Source organism: Oreochromis niloticus, linkage group LG3, assembly GCF_001858045.2.
Source record: "Oreochromis niloticus isolate F11D_XX linkage group LG3, O_niloticus_UMD_NMBU, whole genome shotgun sequence".
Taxonomy (NCBI): Eukaryota; Metazoa; Chordata; class Actinopteri; order Cichliformes; family Cichlidae; genus Oreochromis; species Oreochromis niloticus.
In genome coordinates, this window is record NC_031967.2 from 49,837,289 (window position 1) to 49,857,830 (window position 20,542).

General features: G+C 36.6%; 2 protein-coding genes across 2 annotated transcripts; both read left to right on the forward strand.

The window, feature by feature from the left end:
* The first annotated feature begins 844 nt into the window (after positions 1 to 844).
* On the forward strand, positions 845 to 5,477 carry LOC106096879 (meiosis-specific nuclear structural protein 1-like). Its single transcript, XM_013265842.2, has 5 exons — positions 845 to 980; positions 1,661 to 1,769; positions 3,961 to 4,008; positions 4,251 to 4,376; positions 4,580 to 5,477. Exons 1-5 carry the CDS (start codon positions 978 to 980, stop codon positions 5,005 to 5,007), a joined length of 714 nt encoding a protein of 237 aa, XP_013121296.1. The 5' UTR covers positions 845 to 977; the 3' UTR covers positions 5,008 to 5,477.
* Positions 5,478 to 14,320: 8,843 nt separating this feature from the next.
* Positions 14,321 to 19,815, forward strand: LOC102076440 (butyrophilin subfamily 1 member A1). Its single transcript, XM_005462806.2, has 7 exons — positions 14,321 to 14,408; positions 14,688 to 14,762; positions 15,123 to 15,231; positions 15,432 to 15,773; positions 16,507 to 16,788; positions 18,138 to 18,260; positions 18,414 to 19,815. The coding sequence occupies exons 2-7, from the start codon at positions 14,751 to 14,753 to the stop codon at positions 18,923 to 18,925; spliced, it is 1,380 nt and encodes a 459-aa protein (XP_005462863.1). The 5' UTR covers positions 14,321 to 14,408; positions 14,688 to 14,750; the 3' UTR covers positions 18,926 to 19,815.
* Positions 19,816 to 20,542: the final 727 nt, after the last annotated feature.

The following is a 20,542-nucleotide window of genomic DNA, read 5'->3' on the forward strand; positions in this document are numbered from 1 at the left end:
TCCTTCCTCACCATTCCTCATCATGTGATTTATCAAGCTCACCTGACTCAAAATGTTAGTGGTGGTTCAGGCACCTGGAAAGGGATCTCAAAAGGCATTTTAGATAACTGACAGTTGATGTCTGAGTCACCTCCTCTGCCCAAAGATGGTCATTCAAAGTGGATATAGATGGTTTCTTTCACTCCTTATTCAAACCGTCTCTCTCCGCTGACCAAATGTGAGCACTGGCATCCTCGAAAAAGTGGCCTTGATGCAGATGTACAGCTGAGTCTTGTCCTGTCGAGGTGGCTCCTCTATGTTGTGCAGAGCTTTTATGGAGTGATAGTGTCAATGTTAAATAAAAATGCTTACATAGAAATAAGTGGTTGTGTGAATGGGTTTTATTAGAAGAAAACCTTTAACCCCAATAATACAAATAATTAAGTCAGCATAATGAGTTATTATATCTGCTATTATATCTGAATTAAATATGTTTATGCAATTTTTTATTTCAATAAAAATTATTTCATCCCTTTTTTTATCTTCATGTATGGATTTTTGGAGAAACAGAAAAAATATACTCTTTCCTATTCGTTTCTGGATCAAACTAGCATAGACATTGTGTGTTTAAGGTAAATATTTTTTAGTGGAAAGTGTCTATATGTGAGGAAATTTAAATGTTAGTGTTTCATCAAATTTGTCATGATGGTTCTTTTTCATAATGCTAAATGATGTCAGGTGTCCACCAACCACTGCTGTGTGATCTGTAACCCAAAGCTGTAATATACAGTTATACATTAAAAGACTGTATGATAGTTATATAGTAGATGCTGATGCAGCAGTGTAAAACAAATAGTAGTGTGATCATCTATCCAATTTAGGAGCCGATGCTACAACCAAAGAGCACACAGGAGTTTAAAGTCCTTTTTCACATTCAATACAGACGAGGATTTTGTGTATAGTGTTGAACAACGGTGAAAACTTACTCAGAGAACCAAATGGTATGTGCATAATGTTATTTTTTTTTTAAATATTTCTTTACTTTCTTTTGTGTCGTTCTAAATTATTTAATGTAAATGACATAGTAGCTCTACTGTTTTGTACTAGTATTAGACTTACACATGTTTATATGCAAGTTTTCTTCCTATATTTCTTCATAGCGAAGTACAATGTTTGCTGCAACCCCTGCTAATTTAAGGTTTAAAACAAAAGATGTCCTAGAATTTTGTCATTTTAACTACAATACTTTGCACATTAAAACACTTAAAATTTTAACCAGAATGGCAAAATGTAATTTGAAACATTATTTTGTGATTGAAATTTATGCTTCAGTACAGGCACTACAGTAGTATTATATATTAGTTGTTTTTTTTCCTACTTGATATAAAATGGCCATCATGATATAATTGTATCCTGAATCATAAGAGATATTTTTCAGACTTAAAATTATAAGTGCATTGAAAAATCACTGTTTTCTATTAGAAAACAGAAATTTCTATTTCTATTAGATTTTCTAATGCAGAGTTTGCATCATTATTTCATGTCACTGTAGAATACTGCAGTGAAACCTGATCAGTGTTACTTTGTTCAGCTGTCAGTATTGTCAGTGGATACGCTTGTATGTGGTTTTTACAGTAATTAAATAATAATCATACCCATATTTCTGGACTTCATTTTGCAGCAATCGAGGATGTTGCCCCAACTTTGCCGACTCATCTTTAAACCTCAGTTGTGTTCTTGTATTTTACACCACACTGTGATCCTACTCATTCTGACAGATATTGCGACAGGTAACATTGTCTCATACTTTGTCAGCTAAGGTGAATAATTTATACTCATTATACAGTTACTGTAGGTCTGGAGATATTTTGCACTTTTTCATATTTTTTGTTGCGGTGTACCGAGGAAAGAGTCACAACTGGCTGTGTGCAGGCAGGAAAGGACCCAAAAACAAACTCACAGAAACGGGACTTAAACTCAAAATATAGCTTTATTTGCTGAAAGAGGGAAAAAATGCAATACAAAGCTAAATTGTAAAAACATAGTAATCTAAATACATGGGGAAACAGGGAGAGCCACGCAGCCATGAGGGAGATATATATGGGACTAAGGGAGAGACTGACATAAATACATGGAAGGATAATGAGGAAATGAGCGCACATGAGTAACACATATGACACGAATAACCATAATGAGACAGAGGAAGCAAACTAAACATAACACACGAGATGAGATACCTTCAAATAAGAGGAGCAACAGAACACATGGTGCACACAGACAGGAGACTGCCAAAGTAAAACAGGAAGTAACAGGAACACACACACAGAGGCACAGACAGACACAGAGCCATGAGCCTCCACAGTTACATTTCAATAAAAACAAAAGAAAAAGTTGTTCTCCCAGCAAGAGGTAAACTATTGGCAGAAGTAAATTACTGTAAGAACACATGACTGCTCTTAGACCATTTTGTGGTTGAGTTACCAAACATGTTAGAAAGTGAGGTATTGGACACAATAAATGAACAGTTGGAGTTTTTATCAAACTTGTCTCCATACTAATTGAAACATTTTATTGCTGAAATAATTGATTAAAAACACGATGCAGGAATGCATTAATACCTCTTCTTCATATATGAGCATCATTCCTAAAATCTCTGTAACAAAACCAAAACACTGACATGGTCAGAATCTCATAAACGTCACCCACTATAGGTATCACAGACCTTTACTGCTGTAAAAGTAGGATTTTTCGGCTTACTAAAGTAATCTCAGATTAAACCCTGGGATTGATTCAACATAACAACTAACCTGCTCTGAAGGAGGTTGCGTTCAGGATGATATATCCATAAGTATAAAACCTATATCAGCTAACCAGTCAGACCTCTGTAAGAATGTGCCACCTTTAATTTACTTTTTAAAGTTTAGTGTGTAGAAGTGTAGAAGTCTTCAGGTTTCAAATACTATATACAAACATTTATACTGATATCTTCATTTATTTTAAAAATGGTGCATGACAATGATAAGCGGATTAACTTGCAAAGTCAACTTTTTTTGCATTCTTTCTTCTCTTGTTTGGTTGCACATGTTGTGCTGATTTTAGCCTGTAAGAGTTAAAATATTAATATTTATATATACTAGCGCTAGTGTTTTGTACTACAAAATTTTGTACTATTAATATTTGATTGATCATCTGATGCCAACATCAGTGATTTTATGTGAGTTCATGGCAAAATTCAAAAAACAAAAAAATATTTGCATAGCTCTATGGACTTTGATTTTTAGTACTAGGTTTAGTGGAGGCAGGCCCATGATTCCAACAACAATAGAAGCAAGTATTCTTCGTTGTTTTTCAAATCTGGATGTCATCAAATTAATCAGAGATGCCAAAATTGTTTTAATAACAATTATGGTATTTTTTTCAGTCTGCATATTTTATGGATAAAACTTATTTTTCTTATATTTCTCTTCAAATTCAAGACTTCCTCCTGAAATACAGTGATGCTGCTGATACAGGTGATTCTATCCAGTCAAGACAGCGCTTCAGTTTCCAGCACATGTATTGTAGTATGCTGCAGAAGCTTCCTAGAAGTGGCTCTCAACTCTGTTACAGAGAATAGCAACAGATTGATTTTTTTTTCTTGTACTTTTTATGGAAAAAGGTGCACAAAGCATAGTAAAAGGCATATAGGGAGTGGGATATGGGTAAAACAGCAAAGAGAATTTGGTTCTTTTGAAATAGCTCAAGGATTACCTGCTAGCAGCAACAATCAAGCAGTAACAAATTCATTACACTTTTTGTGTCTTTTAAGCATTTTTACAGAAAGTATTAAGCATTTTAAGACATCTACTGCCAAATGCAAGATGTGTTTGTTTTCTAACATCTGAGAATTAGGGGTGAGATATAAGGATGTCTTAAAAGGAAAACTATATAAAGTTATGACCATATTTAACATTATTTACACTGAACTCTCTCCCTTTTCAGTGACTAATGTCAAAAGTGGCATAGAGGATCCACCTGATGGAAGGAATGGTACATATTCTGTTTTGTCACAGACTTTTAGCATACATTATATATAATGCGTGATTTCATTCTTAATATACAATTTGTTTAGCCTGTTCTTTCATTCACTTATTAATAGGAAGAGCTTAAATGCACACAAAGATAACGGTAGATTTTATGTTTAGTGCTGGTCTTTTTACTCATATTTTGATAGTCTGTCATCTTATGTGTTATTTTTCAAAAACATTGTTTTATGTATTTTATCATTTCAGGTACAGACTTTGCTGCAAAATTTTACATCCTCAGTGTGGCGCATGTTACTTTTAGTGGCTTTGTTGCTGTCGCTTTGTTTTCCGGAGGTATCGCTTTTTTCTGTAAATGCAAAAAGCCAAAACTCGGTAAGTATTAAATATTATGTTCAGTTTTCTTCAGCCACTTTGAGACTTTCCTCTATATTAACTAACATTTCCACATCCACTACATCATAATTTAAACAACTTCTATGTTATCAAGAGTTTCAATCTGTATTTATCTTTAATTAAATATTTCTTCTATCCTGACCTTTCATCTGTGTCATCTTTACGGCAATACATTTTCTCAGCTAAGCTGCAGGGACGAGCTCAGAAGACACAGGAAGAGCTGAACGTATTGTCAGAGCTCTACACTCAACTGTTGGAACTGAAGAGGGGAAATCACCAAGTAAAGGAAGAATTCAGACTGTTAGACGAGACAAATAAAGAGCTGGCAGAGAACAAAGAGAAGCTTCAGCTGGTAGAGATCAAAATAGCACAGACAGAGAAAGAAAAAGAGACAGACAAAACAGAAAGATACTTAGAGGAAAAACAAAGTCTCCTGACTGCTCAGCGTAAACTGGAAAAGAGAAAGGAAGAACTGGAGAATCTACAACTGAATATGGAGAAACAGCTGCAGCAAATAGAGGATATAATAAGCAGAATGAGAGAAAGGAAGACAAAATCAGAATGCGTTTTAGAGGTGATTGACTTGAGGCTGGAGGAGGTAGAATGTTAAAGTGATACAACTTGTCTTGTCATAGAGCAGTGAGAAAGAAATAATTTACTGCTACTTTACTGTTTACTACTAATACCACTACAGTTGATTTTAAATCAAGCAACAAACATGTGATTAAAGTGCAGAATTTAACCTTGATTCAAATCATTTAGCAAAACCTTTTCACTGTCATTCATATATATACAGTGTCTGATTTTCAGGTGCTCAAATGTGATTGGACCGTTGATAGTTGTAAATGCAAGATTGCTTCTAATAATTGGAAGAACTTCTTTTTCTATTAATGCCTGTCTAAACCCAGACTCCATCCAATATAGGTTTTGCTGCAGTTGCCTTTCATTGCTGCTTGTTTGTTAACCTCTTTATGTTCAGTTTTGTCTTCAAAACGTCTGAAAAGCATGCTCTGTTGCTTGTACGCATTTACTGATTTTGCTGCTTTTAATTTGTTTCATAAAAACTCAAATTCATCAACATGAACATTTATTAGAGCAATCTTTTTAAATTGTTTACAGGTTATCTAAACTATAAATAAACAGTACATAAAAATAAAAACAAACAGTAAAGAATAAAGTAACAATAAAGTAAAGGTTGACGATAAAGAAAAGACAAAAATTTGCTAAAAAAGGGAATTTTTTTAGTGAAAGGCTTCCAATTTGTTTGATGGTGTTTTTGTTTTTGGGTTATTCCTTAAAAATTATTATCCCAAGGATATTTCCATGAGAAGAATCATGCTTCTTTGAAGTTCATCTATTAACTGTCCATGTAAACTGGAGAATCTACCACTGAACTTGGAGAAACAACAGCAGTAAACAGAGGATATAATGAGCATGATGACAAAAAAGGAAAACAAAAGTAGCACCAAAAAAGTGATTAACTTGCAACTACAGGTGGTAGAAAGCCAAAGTGATATGATTCATCTTCACACAGACTACGGAGAAAGAACTAATACACAATCTGCACTGAACCTGTGTTACTTAATGATTAACTTTATTATGTGAACTATGTATCTTAAACAATGAGTTGAATATAAGTATCATCTACACAAAATTGATACATTTGATTCACTTTATTATAAATTGTATTCATTTTGTTTAGTAAGAAAGGAGAAAATGACTTATCGCAAATGTATTTAAAGAGAGATTGACAGCAGGTTAAGGTAGATGGGAATATACTAATGCATGAAAAGGCTGGGAGGCTGGGAGAAAATAACGGGTAATTTAAAAAGCCGAAGAATTAAAAAAATGAAAGAAAAAGATGGATGGAGGGAAGTTAATGAATCATGAAGTGCAGAGGATTAGTAAGGTGGAAATGAGGGCAGACTGTTCCCTGAAGAGGATAGAGTAAAAGTTCAGTTATTCCAGAAGACACACCCTGTGGATAATTTATCAAATAAAAATTAGCCCATAGCAGTGACCCAATAATTATAAAATAAAAAGAAGAATGATGAAAACTATTTGGATGTAATTATGACATCCATTTCTGTTAAATTCATTTAGTTATCTTAAACACAGGCAGTGAAGACACAAGGAGTATCTAATAAACACTGAACTATAACAGAGCAAACTAGGCAAAACAGATTGAGCTTAAGTCTTCCTCGCCCTCCATTTTTTTCAGTAATGTCTCTAGCTGTGTCCCAATTTAGGGTCCTTGGAGGACCCGGCCTTCATGATCTACGTTGGCCTCACCTCCAAGGACCGAGAAGACCGGAAGTGCGAGGCGTGAAATGGGACAGTCTAGCCTCTGTTGCGGGTTGCCTAACAACTATGACATGTTTCATACAGCATTGTTTGACAGAAATGAAGGAGAACATTTTTTGTTCATCTGTTTGCTTTTATATGAGCTTTGTTTGATTTGATAAGTATCTGAGGCTGAGACCACAAGACTGTAAAAACATGAACAACAGTTATTTATATTTCCTATCACCTTAAATCTTCACTCAAAGACAAATATCTTTGACAGTGTATATATAGATGTATTATATATAAGAGACAAATTTTGTTCATTTAATATGTTGGCATTACTAAATTTGGCTCATTGCTTACATATATGTGTAAAAAGAAAATGTATGAGCTGTGATAACTGTTTCTGATAGAATGAAGATCAGACTGATATATGAAATATTCCTTTATTGGGTGAGAAAATCAGACCATGTCATAACTGCTTTAAGTCACACAGAATAGATATCAGAGCCTTAAACAGGCTGACTTCTGCTAAATGGGTCAAACTGGGCAGAAACTATACAAACACATAACATCCTTATAGAATATCCGAGCAATTTATTGTGCAAGATGACAGAGCAGTGAAGGTTGCGCACGCTTACAGACATAGGGAGTTCTTAACACACATGACAGTATTGATTTGAGGCCAAGGGCCTGAAATTGCTTTAGCTTTTAACTGAATTTGAGTTGGCCCAGTACCAAGTGACAGAAAAGAGGAACTGAATAGGAGTTTGCTTGTAACTAAATTGTGTGACATGTAAAATATTGAGATAACACATGCAGCTCTAAATTAGTCGTATTATATAAAATGCAGTTACAGAATAACAAATGCTGGTTGAAGTGACGAAGTTGTTGTTTAAAACAGAAGCAAAGGGAGGAAGTTTATGTATTTTGGTTAAGTCTGATAAAGTATAAATTAGAGTGTATCATGACATTAAGAGCAGCAAAATGAAATAAAATGTTATACCAAGAACAGGTTATAACACAGGAAATGTGAGTTCTAAAATACAGTTAGAGTTCAGCTTTCAGCAATGATGCAATTTATTTAGGAGCTATTGATTATATGCTTACACTTAGCTGATTGAAGTTTTTTGAGCTCGTAGTAGAATAAGTGTATATGATGATTTTTTTGTAAAAGGTGACTTACATTCAGCTGCGACAGTACGGGATGTTGATGATCAGATAAGGGGAGCAACAGGAAGTGGAGGTGAAAGCAGCACTTTGAGAGTTTTATACATGATGAGTAAGGTTGAGTAATATATAGAAATAAAAGTCAAAAACCAAATACGAAATTAGGTTCATGTTTTGAGTAATATAAGATAAGATAAGATAAGATAAGATAACCTTTATTAGTCCCACACGTGGGAAATTTGTTTTGTCACAGCAGGAAGTGGACAGTGCAAAAGTTATGAAGGACAATTAGAATAAAAAAAAATAAATAAATAAATAAATAAATAAATAAATAAAAAAGAATATATCAGGTTCAATATCAGGTTGAATCAGGTTTAAATGAAGAGAACAATTGAGGGACCCAGAAAAGGGACAGACCACTAGAGATTCACAAGTGTAAGGGGTCTCTCACCGGGTATGATTGGGTTGAGGGGTGAGGGAGGAGTGCTGATTGAGCTCTGCTCGCACTCTTATTCTCTCCTGCCGTTGACCAACTTTAGGCTCACTGATACTTTGGTGTGATTAACCTGGAGCATGTGTGTTCTTAGGGGGAGCTGGCGTTTCTAGAGAGGGTCAGAGTAACGATATAAGTGTGGTGACCCTTTTCAAGGGTCACCAAGAGAGGGAATGAAAGGAAAAAGATATTTTACTGCTATTATTTGTTGCTATTTTTATAATTAGAATTACCATTCCATTTGTTATTAATATTGGTATTACATTCTGTGCCTTTCGGTGAGTGAGAGGCTGAGTTGCAGGCTGACAGGAAACCAGGGCTTGCAGAGCATGCTTCTGCAGAAGTGAAACTGAAAGCAGAGTCTGAGTGTAAGCCAAGAGCAGGGTGTTTTATTATGCATTTATCTTTGATTAAGCTTTGATTATGCTTCAAGTAGTTGTATTAGATTGAAACCTTTGTTTTATACATTTTACATATATGTCAAGATCGGCACACACAGGATGGCCTTGGTCTGGTTGCTTAAGTTGAGGTCAATTAAGGTGCAGCGTGTATGTGCAGACATAAACACATACACACACATAGTTTCAGTATATGCTGGCCTTCTGTGAAGAGATTACAAGGTCTAGCTGGGGAGCAGAAAGGTGAAACAAAGTGCAAGCAGAAGTTGACACATACACCCACATACACACACATTGTAGGTAGACTCATTTAGTTAGGTGAAAGTTTAATCATGTTTTGCTTGCAACTGCAAAATTGTGCCGGCGTAAGTGACAGGTTGTGCAGAAAGTGTGCCTGATGTCCCAGACAGATAAGCAAGCGTCCGGGGACAACAGGAAGACACCTGGGATCGAGACGAGAAGATGATCTTTTCAAACTGTGTTAAAGTCATTGTGGTTTTGGAGTGACGTATGCTGTATTGAGACTGCCAACCTTATAAAGCCTTTGACTTCTTGTTGTAAGGCAGTTCAATACTGAATCTGAACAGTATTGGCTCCGCATATGTGTATTCATTAAAATGTCGTCTAATTGCACCCGGCCGGATCAGTGGTGGTTATTTTGGTCTACCTCCTCAATTCCTGAACCTTAACACACTATAGATCAACTTACCTCAGAATATATATAAAGCATATAAACAATAGACTATGTGCACGTTAGCATATGCTACTGCTTCTGAATGTGGACAATGTGTCTTCTGATTCTGTAATGCAGTTCTGCTTGTGTTGAGTGATGTAAACAACTGATCGATCTAAACTCTTTAAACGTCAAAATTGATCATTAGATTTTTTATGACACAACAGTGGTGAGTGTTCCCACCTTCTGTTATGTTGTATGTAGCACCTTGGTCCTGGAGGAACGTTGTTTCGTTTCACTGTAAACTTATTGTACATGGTTGAAGTGACAATAAAGCCAACTTGACTTGACTTGACTTGACTTCTGCTCTTTGTAACTTCATGCGATCTTTCCGTTTTCGAGTTTTGGACATGATTTGGGAGTATGTCTTCACAGTAGCGATTGACCGCAAAGTATAGCTACAGGAAATGTACAACCCTACATCCGGTCTCAAACCAGGAAGTTAGCATTTTCTCATGCACAGGGTCTATTACAGCAATACTATGGAAGAAACACAGTAGTACTACTATTCCAAAATTCTCAAAGCTTCGTAGAACTGAAACAAACATTTATTTTTAGCTCCATTCTGCTGCTGATACATACTTTAGGTTTCTGAATATTAAACTTGTTGCTGCCTTTCATAGTGTGTAACTTGAAGGCCCTGAGTACTTTCTCCCACACTGAAAACACTGGGATGATAACATTATTTGAACATTACCTAATAAGACTGATTCAGGACAGACAATTAGTTATGTTAAACTTTCCTAGCAGTCCTTCAAAAACAGGGAACAGTCTGTCTATTCTCTCCATCTGTCAGCTGCTGCTGGCTCTTCCTCCTCCTCTTCCTCACACACTGCTGAGTTTGTCCTGGTGGATCATCAGGGGTGCAAAGCCTCACAGATGATGTGCAGCAGTGGGTCCCTCAGTCTGTCCTCACTCTGGACACTTGCAGTTGTCACACATGGAAATCAAATGTGTGATAAGCTGCAGGATTCAAACACAAGTGTAACTTATAAATACATGTTCATACTTTTATTCCACAATCAGAGAGAAAGAAACAGAGAGAGAGTGCAGGACAGACAGACAGGTGACAGTCTCAGGTGTATACACTGCTACAAAACAGCTGAGGTCTGAATCTGAGGGCAGTTCCTGCAATCACAGAGGTTCGTTCTCTGCTGAGAGCTCGGAACAAAGGTTTTAAATCTGGCGAGGCATCAGTTTATAGTGTAGCAAGGACAAACCTCTCACAGAGGTTAAAAGAAGCAAAGAGGCTGTATGCACAAAAAATGAACCAAACTTTCTTGAATCTTAAAAGTAATATTGAGTATAACGTTGTCTTTATATCTAAAGAACACTGTGCTAGTAATACTCTGTCTGTATCCCAGGGCCTGGAATTCTGTCTAAACTGAACACAGCCTGGTTTAATTACCAGAGACTCAATAAGTACCCCTTTTGTCAAACTGTAGCTCAAAGAACTTCTTTGTTTCATGTGATCATTCACTTTTATTTTGTCAATGAGAAGGATTACTGTTGCAAAATGGACATGTTTGAGACCAGACCGCTGAACCGGTTACTGAAACCTAACCAAAATATTTTTTTAAATCAAGAGTGAAAGTAAAAAGTGCATAAGGTGATTTTACAAATATCTGAAGTTTTATTGAAGAAGTTGTAAACAAATAAATGTTATCTCTGCTATGTTCATTTACCCAGTTTTATTATGATTAAAGGTTAATCCTGATAAAGAGAGAGTGAAACTGCAAGGAGAATGCTTTTGCTGCTGTATACTTGTTTTATATAATTTTCAGATTAAATATTATCCCTGGCAGTTTGATGTGTTGTCTGACAGCCTTACTGGTTTACACACTGGTGATGACAAGCTACATTGTAACCACAGCCACCCTGGGGCGCACTGACAGAGGCGAGGCTGCTGGAAACTGGCGGCACCGGGCCCTCTGACCACCACCAGTAGGCAAACATGGGGTTAGTATCTTGCCCAAGGATATTTGGCATGCAGCCAGGAGGCAGCCAACGGACTTTCTGATTAGTGGCTGACCTGCTCTGCCCACCTGAGCTACAGGGTTAGGGTTATTAAAAACTCAGTAACAATATTAGTAGTATATCATATACCAAGATCTATGTAAAACTTAAGCACTTAAAAGATTTTACTTAAAATTTCTGGATTCAAATGGACTCGCGTGCACATCCAAATCACACGGCAATTCAGACATCAAACTATATCTCAGTTATTAATCATAGCAGTGGTGTGGATTTGATTGACAGTTTGATACAAATAAGTCCTACACCTTAAAAAAAATAGCACATATGATGACAGACCTCAGACGGCTCACTATTTGATAACTATGTTATCTAATTATGTGTTTACATACATATTAGCTTCTGCAATCCTGAGATTTTCCCACTACTACTGTGTCTATATAAGGACATCCTCATATATGAGCATCATTTCTGAGACTCCTGTACCCAAAAGAAAAACACTGACAATCCACTGACCTCACCCTATGTCATCACATATAATCACATACCTGTGAGTTAGTTGGTTAGTATCCACTAACCAAACAGTACAATTAATTTAATCCTGAAAGTTTAGCGTGTTGAATGTAATAAATTAAAGTTTTAGACTCGGTCTACAAGCTTTGCTATTTCAAACTCAGTTTTTCCTATATTTTCTCTCAATCTCCCATAACCTTGATACTGCCTTGTCTCCTTTGAGATGTGAGAGATTTGGAATGTTTAGCATATTTGGAGTGTGTAGTTACTGTTTTGTGTTTTTAGTGTATAGTGTTGTCATTAGTTTTGTTTTGTGTGTCAGAACAATGAATCAACTGCTAATTGTCACAGTTGCTACCAATAAGCCACCAAAGACAGACTGCAGTGTAAACGCTGTTATCAGGTGGAAAAGAGGAGGAGTGATACAACTGTTGTCAGGCCAGCAGGTGCAGGTATCAGCTTGTGGTGTGCTCCTCTTTCTAATGGTGGACACAATTTTTGGGGGAGTGGCACAAATAATTTGTGTGGCATATTATTTGATGCAGAACACCTGATTGTTCTGGCAATAGTTTGAAATGGTTATAGAAAAAACACATAGGCTGCATTTTTAGCTAAATAGCTGCATGTAATTTTGAGTTTTGCAAAACTTGTGCATATATTTTTAAAATGCACAATTTATTTTTGCATTTCAAGTTATGGTTAAAATGATTCATTAAACATGTTTGTGGTTGTTACAGTAAGAAATATGACTTTAACTCGAACTTTTCTGTCTCATTTTAAGTCAGTTCTTTTAATACAGTATGTCAAAATCAAAAAATAACTGTAAATTCAGACGTGAGGTTCCAGTTTAGATTAGGGAGACAGACACTATATAGAGTAGACTTTAAATGTTTCTTTTTGCTAAAGCATATAGTTAGGTCTAGTGGTGCAACGGATCACGGTTGATCCGAAATCCGAACCAATCCCGCTCCACGGTTCGGTACGCACGTGATCCGAAGATTCGAAAAAGAAAAAAAAAGTATGTTTATGGTGCGCGCGGTCAGTCTGTCAAGCGGTAGTTATGGTCAGCGCTAGCGGTCCAAGTAGCGGAGCAGAGGAGTTTGCGGCATTTAAACAACCCTTTGCTGCCCAGTCCGACCGGGCTAAAGCTATTACAAAAGCTAATGTGGTGTTTAGCTGCAGACGGGAGGCCGTCGTCTGTTGTGCAAAACAAGGGGTTTAAACTGTGATGAACGTGCTTGAGCCACGCTATGATATCTCGTTGCGCGTCCACTTCAGTGACAAGATCGTTCCAAGCATGTATGAGCAGGAAAAGTTTAAAGTTATGGCTGAACTGTCCCAGGCATCTTCTGTTGCTCCAACTACAAATGGGTGGAGCTCCAGGGCAACGGAAAGCCACGTGACCGTGACCCCTCGTTATATCACAGCGGAGTGGTAGATACAAAGCCCTGTACTGCCCTATAGATTACATTAGATTAGATGAAACTTTATTTATCCCTCGGTTGGGTTCAAACTGAAATTCAGTTTCCAGTAGCACAGCACCGACAGAAGTTGCAGAATGTGAGCAGAAATATACAAATACAGAATATACAAAATGGATAAATAGAATAAATAGGAATAAGAATACAAGGGAACGGCACATTTTAAGTATTGTGAGTCTATTACACCGCTGGATATTAACAAAAACTACTGCACAGTGAAAAGGCACTACAGCTACTTGTTCCCCCACCCTCTGTCCCCGTTTCCCCTCCAGCGAGGAGTTAAACAGTTTGTGGGACAAAGGACTTTTTAAGTCTGCTGGTCCTTGACTGGGAGAAGCAACCTGTCACTGAACAGACTCCTCTGGTTGTTTATGGCTGTGTGCAGAGGATGCAGAGGCTGCCCAGCATGGTCCATAATGTCCATATTGCACCTTAATTTGTTTTTATATAAGTGCATGGAATGAGTCTTCAGTTGAATGTTTTTTAATAGGCAAAAAATACTTAAATAAGTAAACAGGGAGTAGAATTTTTGTCTTTTTTTTTCTATTTTTGCTGATCCGAAAATTGATCCGATCCGTGACTTTAAAACCGTGATCCGATCCGAACCGTGAGATTTTTGATCCGTTGCACCACTAGTTAGGTCTGGATCAAATGATTCTTAATGCAGCTGATTATAGACATCACACAGTGAATGTTTCTTCATCATTTACTATGCATTTATACATTACTCGTCATTTAATTGTTAGTTAATATTCATGTCTGTGTAAATGTGTTGTTGAACAACCGTTGTCAAATACAATTATACACGATAGCCTGTGATTTTATGATAGTTGGAGCAGATCCTTCCACTAAATGGTACGCAGGCGGTCAAAGTACACACTTGCCTTATTCATGTTCAGCACAGCCGAAGATTCTGTGCAGCGCGTTGAACGCAGGTTTCAAACTCACTCAGAAAATCAACCAGTAAGTGTGTGATGTTACTTAAATACAGTTTTATTTTAGTTTTAATGGTGGTTCTTTATTGTAGTTCTATTTTGATAAATTGCAAACTTTTTTTCTTGTTTTATAAACTGTGTTAACTCTATTTGTTAGCTAAGTTTTCATTATACATAGAATACTATATTTTAAGTTTTTCTTCTGTTAGCCATCATAAAAATAACGGCCAACCAGTAAAGCTTTCTTTTCTTAAACAGGAAGTAGTTTAATGTCAGAATCTAAACACTTTGTTCTTCCTTGTCTTAGTCTACCTTTATTTTTGGTGTTGGCTGTGCTGGACTTTGTGATCAAGCGTATAACTAACACAAAATGGCAGTCTTGGTAAGTTGTCTTTTGTTTTGTTTTTATGACTAACTTACCCTTTGTATACAGTTTAAGGTATATTTGTTTTTGCTGATCAAAAACACAGATTGCCAAAGAAAGGTCTGTGGCAGAAAAAAAAAGGAAAACAAAATAAGCTTTGCAATAAAAGCATTTTTTATTGTATAGTTTACATCAGTATTCAAATTGGTATTTTGTTTCATGTCATTGGATAAATTTTACAAGATGATCAGTATTTTTTGTTCACCTGTTATTGGTGATCTCAGCTGATATTTTTACTTGTTTATACTTTTTGCTGTCTTAAAGTCATGATATACTTTTAAGTAATTAAAATTTGGGGACTTTGTATTCTTTTTCCAGAACTCCAGGATAAATTCCCAATGTGGTCAATTCACTTTGAAACGTCATCTATGCACTTTGTTTTTTCACCACACTGTGATCCTACTTCTTCTGACAGATATAAGGACAGGTAACATCTAAACAAACGTTATCAGCTAAAGTAAATACTTTACACAAAATATATCCTTCTTGGAGGTCTGTGTATATTTTATAATTTGTTAGGTGTACAAAAATATAAATGAAACTGAGCAGTCAAGCTTAAGCTGCAGATAATCTAAGAACATTAGATAAACATAACTGTGAGATACAAACTTTGTCCTGTCCTTTCAGGTCAGTCTCAAACAGTAACATCATCTCAAACAATAATCACAGTAGTTGGTGAGGATGTCATCTTACCATGCTACCTTGACTCTGCGTCAGACGCTGTTTCTAAGAGTCTGGAGTGGGGAAGACCTGACCTGGATCCCAGATTTGTCCATGTGTGGTTTGAGGGTCAAGACCATCTGGTTAATCAAAACCCATCTTACAAAGGAAGGACATCACTGTCCACTGAGAAACTGAAGCAGGGAGACCTTTCACTGAAACTCTCTCGAGTCAAACACTCTGATAATGGCAGATACAGATGCTTTTTTCCCTCAGAGTCCAAAGAATCTACCGTTGAACTTCTTGTTGGTAAGTGGACATTTTTCATTACACTGTGAGATACAGATGGATGACAAATAATTGTCCTGTAGTAAGGACACCCAATGACTTTATTATGCTGTTACGAATGTTTGAATGTAAGGGATGGAATCCGGTTGTGGATTTACAGGGAAGAGTCACTGTTAATATAAAGCTGTTTTATATGTGATCACCTTTATTCAGTGACTACACATTTCTATCCTGAGACAAAAATGAACACCTATGGGAGATTTTTTATCACTGAGTTAGACAGGGCTCCACAACCATCATCAAAACACCACATGACAGTATGTGTTATTTGGTGTAATAACTGAAGGTGTTTATTCCTCTAGTTTACGTCAGTGGAGTTCAGATGGTGCTTGGTGGCCGAACTCCTTGCTCGTTTTTCTTTTATCACACCCCAGTATTGCTACCCTTTATCAACTACACTGGAACATGTTTTGTTTTCGTCTCCAGTAACAGCTGAAGTAACAAAGCCTGCTGGATGTAAACTATTGGCAGGAGTAAATTATTGGAACCTCACATGGCTGTTCTCACGTTGTGGTTGAGTTACCAAGTATGTTACAATTAGAGGAAGTGAAGTATTGGTCAGCACTGAAAAAAGCAGCCAAAGTTTTACCGAACTTTTTTCCGCACTGATTAAGACATGTTTTACTGCTGATATCATTAATCAAATACACTGTTCTGTGAATGCATTGACACTTCTTATCTTTGCCATCCTCAGGTTCACTTTCCTTACCTACAGTAGCAGAAGTCAACATAAACAGGAGTGCAGTCGCTTTACAGTGTAAGTCTGCAGGCTGGTATCCAGAGCCTGAGTTGCTGTGGATGGACAGTGATGGAAACAGCCACTCTGCTGGACCTACAGAGACCCTCAGAGGTCCTGATGACCTCTATACTGTCAGCAGCAGAGTGACTGTGGAGAAGAGACACAGAAATACTGTCAACTGTATAGTCCAACAAAGGGATATCAACCAGAGCACAGAGACACAGATGCATGTTTCAGGTAATGTTTTCTTCTGAAATTTGATTCAGTCTTAAGATGTGTTATGTTACAACCTCTGATTAACAACTGATTGAAAACAATCTGAAGTGTAATATTTAAATGTTATAGTTAAATAAAGTCAGTTTTTCATAATTATTAAGACTTGCAAAGAAATTAAATGCAAATCTAAATTCATTTAAAATTTGATATAAGAAACATTTCTGTTTTCTTAAACTGAAAGAACAATTCTGGATAATTTATATAATGATAAATTCCAACTGTTACAAACTGACTTTGTCTGTATGGGGCATGAGAGGTGTAATACAAGGGCAATAGCACAAGCTGTTTATAAGCTCAGACTACAAACAATAAAGTGTGCTTCAAAATTTATTTAGCGGTTTTTTAAAATTCTTACAGTTTTACATGATTAAATTAAGTAGGAGTGGAAAAGGAAGCAAATTAATCTCCCACTAACTTCTAAATACCACGACTAAACTGTAAAATTAGCTTCCAAAGTACAAAACAAAGAAAGCAAAAACAGCACTAATGTGTCCCAGGACTCAGTAGCCAAAAGACAAAGAGAGTAACACACTTGCTGCTGGGGGGATTATGCTGCTCCACAAGTGATCTTGATGCTGCTCAGCTGTGTCAATCAGGTGTAGAAACCTGGAACAGAGAGCGAGGGAGAGAGCAACTCTCTTGCAGGAAGAGGCCAAAAGGTCAGTGGACGTAACACAAACCAATCCAGTATCTGACAGTTGATGAAGTTACTTCATAATTCATGTTTGGTGTTAAAGAAAACCACCCAGTGAGGCTGAGTCTTTCTGAACTGAAGAGGGAGGAGTTTTCCAGTCTGTGAAACATTGACTGGCTGTGATCTTCAGACCATCTGGTAGCAGTGCCTTAAAAATTGTCATGATTTTGAAGAGAAAATAATTTTTGTGGTCAGAAACAACTCTGAAAACCATTTTCAGTCAACACAGTTCATTTCTGCATCGAAATAACATCTGAGCTCATTAAACATAGATTGAAGAGAAGTGGGAAACTGTACTGCTGTTTTCAGCACACAGTCCAAAGTAATGTAAAGTGATGTATGTGGGGGCTTGGTAGCCTGGACATCTGTGAAAGCCAGCCAGTCGGTACATAATGATACATACTGGTTTTGGAGTAACATCGGCTGCCATCCAGAAGATGTCTCTGTCAGGGAAGGTCCTTCATGTTTCAACAGGTTGTCTTTGTGGTATTTCTTTTAAAGTATAGGCTCTAAGTGTCTCATAAAATGATTATCTGTTTTATTTACAATTTGAATGCACGTCTGAGCATTTTTGGAAGTTATTATGAATTAAATTATCTTGTCTTTTTAATTTTAGGTGATTGTGTTGCAGTTCCACCTTCTTCTGCCCTCCGTGTCAGTATTATTTTGGCAGTTTTTCTCATTTGTACTTGTACAACAGTCATTGTTCTGTGGATATGGAGACAAAACAAAATCAAAGGTAATCATATTGGTCTATCTGCTAGGTGTCACCAAATCTGTACTAATTCAAGTTTTTAACAACTAAAATCACCTTGATTGACAACTTAATCAAGGTGTGTGTAACACCTTTTCATCAGACAACTTTTACATAACTAACTCTGTACTTATACAGAGAAAAAGAGGCAAACTAAGGATGAAGCTGAGGAGAAAGAGAAAGAGCAGCTGTTGGCAGAAAACAAGAAGTCTGAAGAACTACAGCAGAAAGAGGAAGAGCTGAAAGACCTGGAGGAGCTGGTTAAAATACTGATTGAACAGGAAAACGAACTGAAGAAAGTGAAAAATGAACTCAAACAACAAAGGGATATGGTGGATGGTGAGGTGAAGGATATTGAAAACAAGCTTCAGTCAGTGGATAAGAACACAGAAAGTGACAGAGCAAAGGGATACATGGATCTGAAAGAAATAATAACAAAAAGCAAAAATAAATTACTAAAGAAAAAAGCAGCAAATTCAGAGCTGCAAGCAAACATTGAAAACCGTCTGCTTAGAACACAGCACATATATGATAAAATGACCCAAAGAAAACCGGAAGTCGAGAAACAACTGGCAGAGTTACAGAAACAGAAAGATGAGATTAAGAAGACACTTAATTTAGAGCAAAATCAGGAAACTTTAAACATTTAGAAAAATTCTCAAACCTCATGTAGAGAGGTTTGAAAAGTACTTCTTGTATCTGCTGATGGTGCGTACCGCCAGCCTGTCCTTCCATGATGGCTCATCTCATCCCCTTCTCCCCTTCTTTCTCAGGTGTCTGCTACCTGAGGTATTCACTAAGCACATCATCTGTTGTGGCCATCTTCCTGATGTACTCATGGATGTTTGTTGTCTCATCCTGGACGGTGGTTCTGACACTCATTAATGCACGGTCACCTTTCTTTGGTTTAGCGTACAGACTCAGGGTGATGGATTTGGGGTGAATCAGAATTAGAATAGTTTATTAATCCTTAATTAAACTGTGTGCGTACACCTTCTCCAAGATAATAAGAACAGTAACAGACTGAAATTAAATAATACAATATATAACAAAGTTACAAAATATAAGAAATAGCTCTAATATATGCAAATATACAGATTATAAATATCCAGAACATTACAGGGATTAAATATGTATGGTTTTACTCTAAACTGTAAAGTGTAACTGAAACTCTCCATGCATGGTAAAGAGCTTCCTTGTCTTGATGTCAGTGGCTTTTATCTCTGCCTTTGGCCAGCTTATTATCCCACGAGGGTGCCTGATCACGGGTCAGATACAGGGTGTAGGTGTTGATTGCCTGGATCTTCTTCTTCCTATTCAGCTGACTCTTCAGGTCTTACCTGACTCTCTGCAGGTATTTCACTGTTACAGCTTTCCTGGCAGCATCTTTGAGGTTCCCATGTGTATGGGCTCAAATTGTGGTCATAAATATTTTGTACTTGTTAATCAGAATGTGTAGTTGTGAGTTTTGTAACCTTCAAATGAAAATATATGAAAATATGATGTTTTTGCATCTATAAATTAGAATTTGTGTGTGTGTGTGTGTGTGTGTGTGTGTGTGTAAAAAGATTTGTGTTTGTAAAAAAATATTTACACAAGTTACAATTTTTTTTTGGTAAGGTCTGCTTACATATACAAAGCAAAAAAACTGTGTAAAACTCACGTTTCCCGGCTGCGTGTGAATTTCAACTTACAAGTACGAATTTTTACCCGATTTTTCTTCTTTTCTTCAATTTAAACTCCAGTTTAAATTTATAAAGTCATTTCCACCTCATGTTCTGTCAAATATTTACATCGTCTCCAAGATCCAACTGTGATAAACATTTTTCAGTCAGTGTGATTGATAATAATAGGACAAATGATCACCGATCAGTGTGTAATATGCAGTCAATGGAACTGACAGTCTGACAGTTGTATTAATGCCCACAGACTGACACAGTTAGAAACATGGAGACTAGATTTTACTCTGAGCTGACAATAAACCTGTGGTCCTGTGTAATATAAATATACACACACACACACACACACACACACACACACACACACACACACATACATATCCCCAACTAGCCATCCTCTCTGAGACTGATTCAAGACTTATGTTATTATTGGGTGATAGCATCTCAAAATACGATCACCCTCAACATCTTTTCAGATCCATTTCATGCAAAAATGGAGCAAAGTAAAAATCTGTGTCATTGTAACCCAGTGTTTAGTTAGTCTTTTGATATTGTGTGACATGCAGTTACATCTATTGGTTGTTTTGT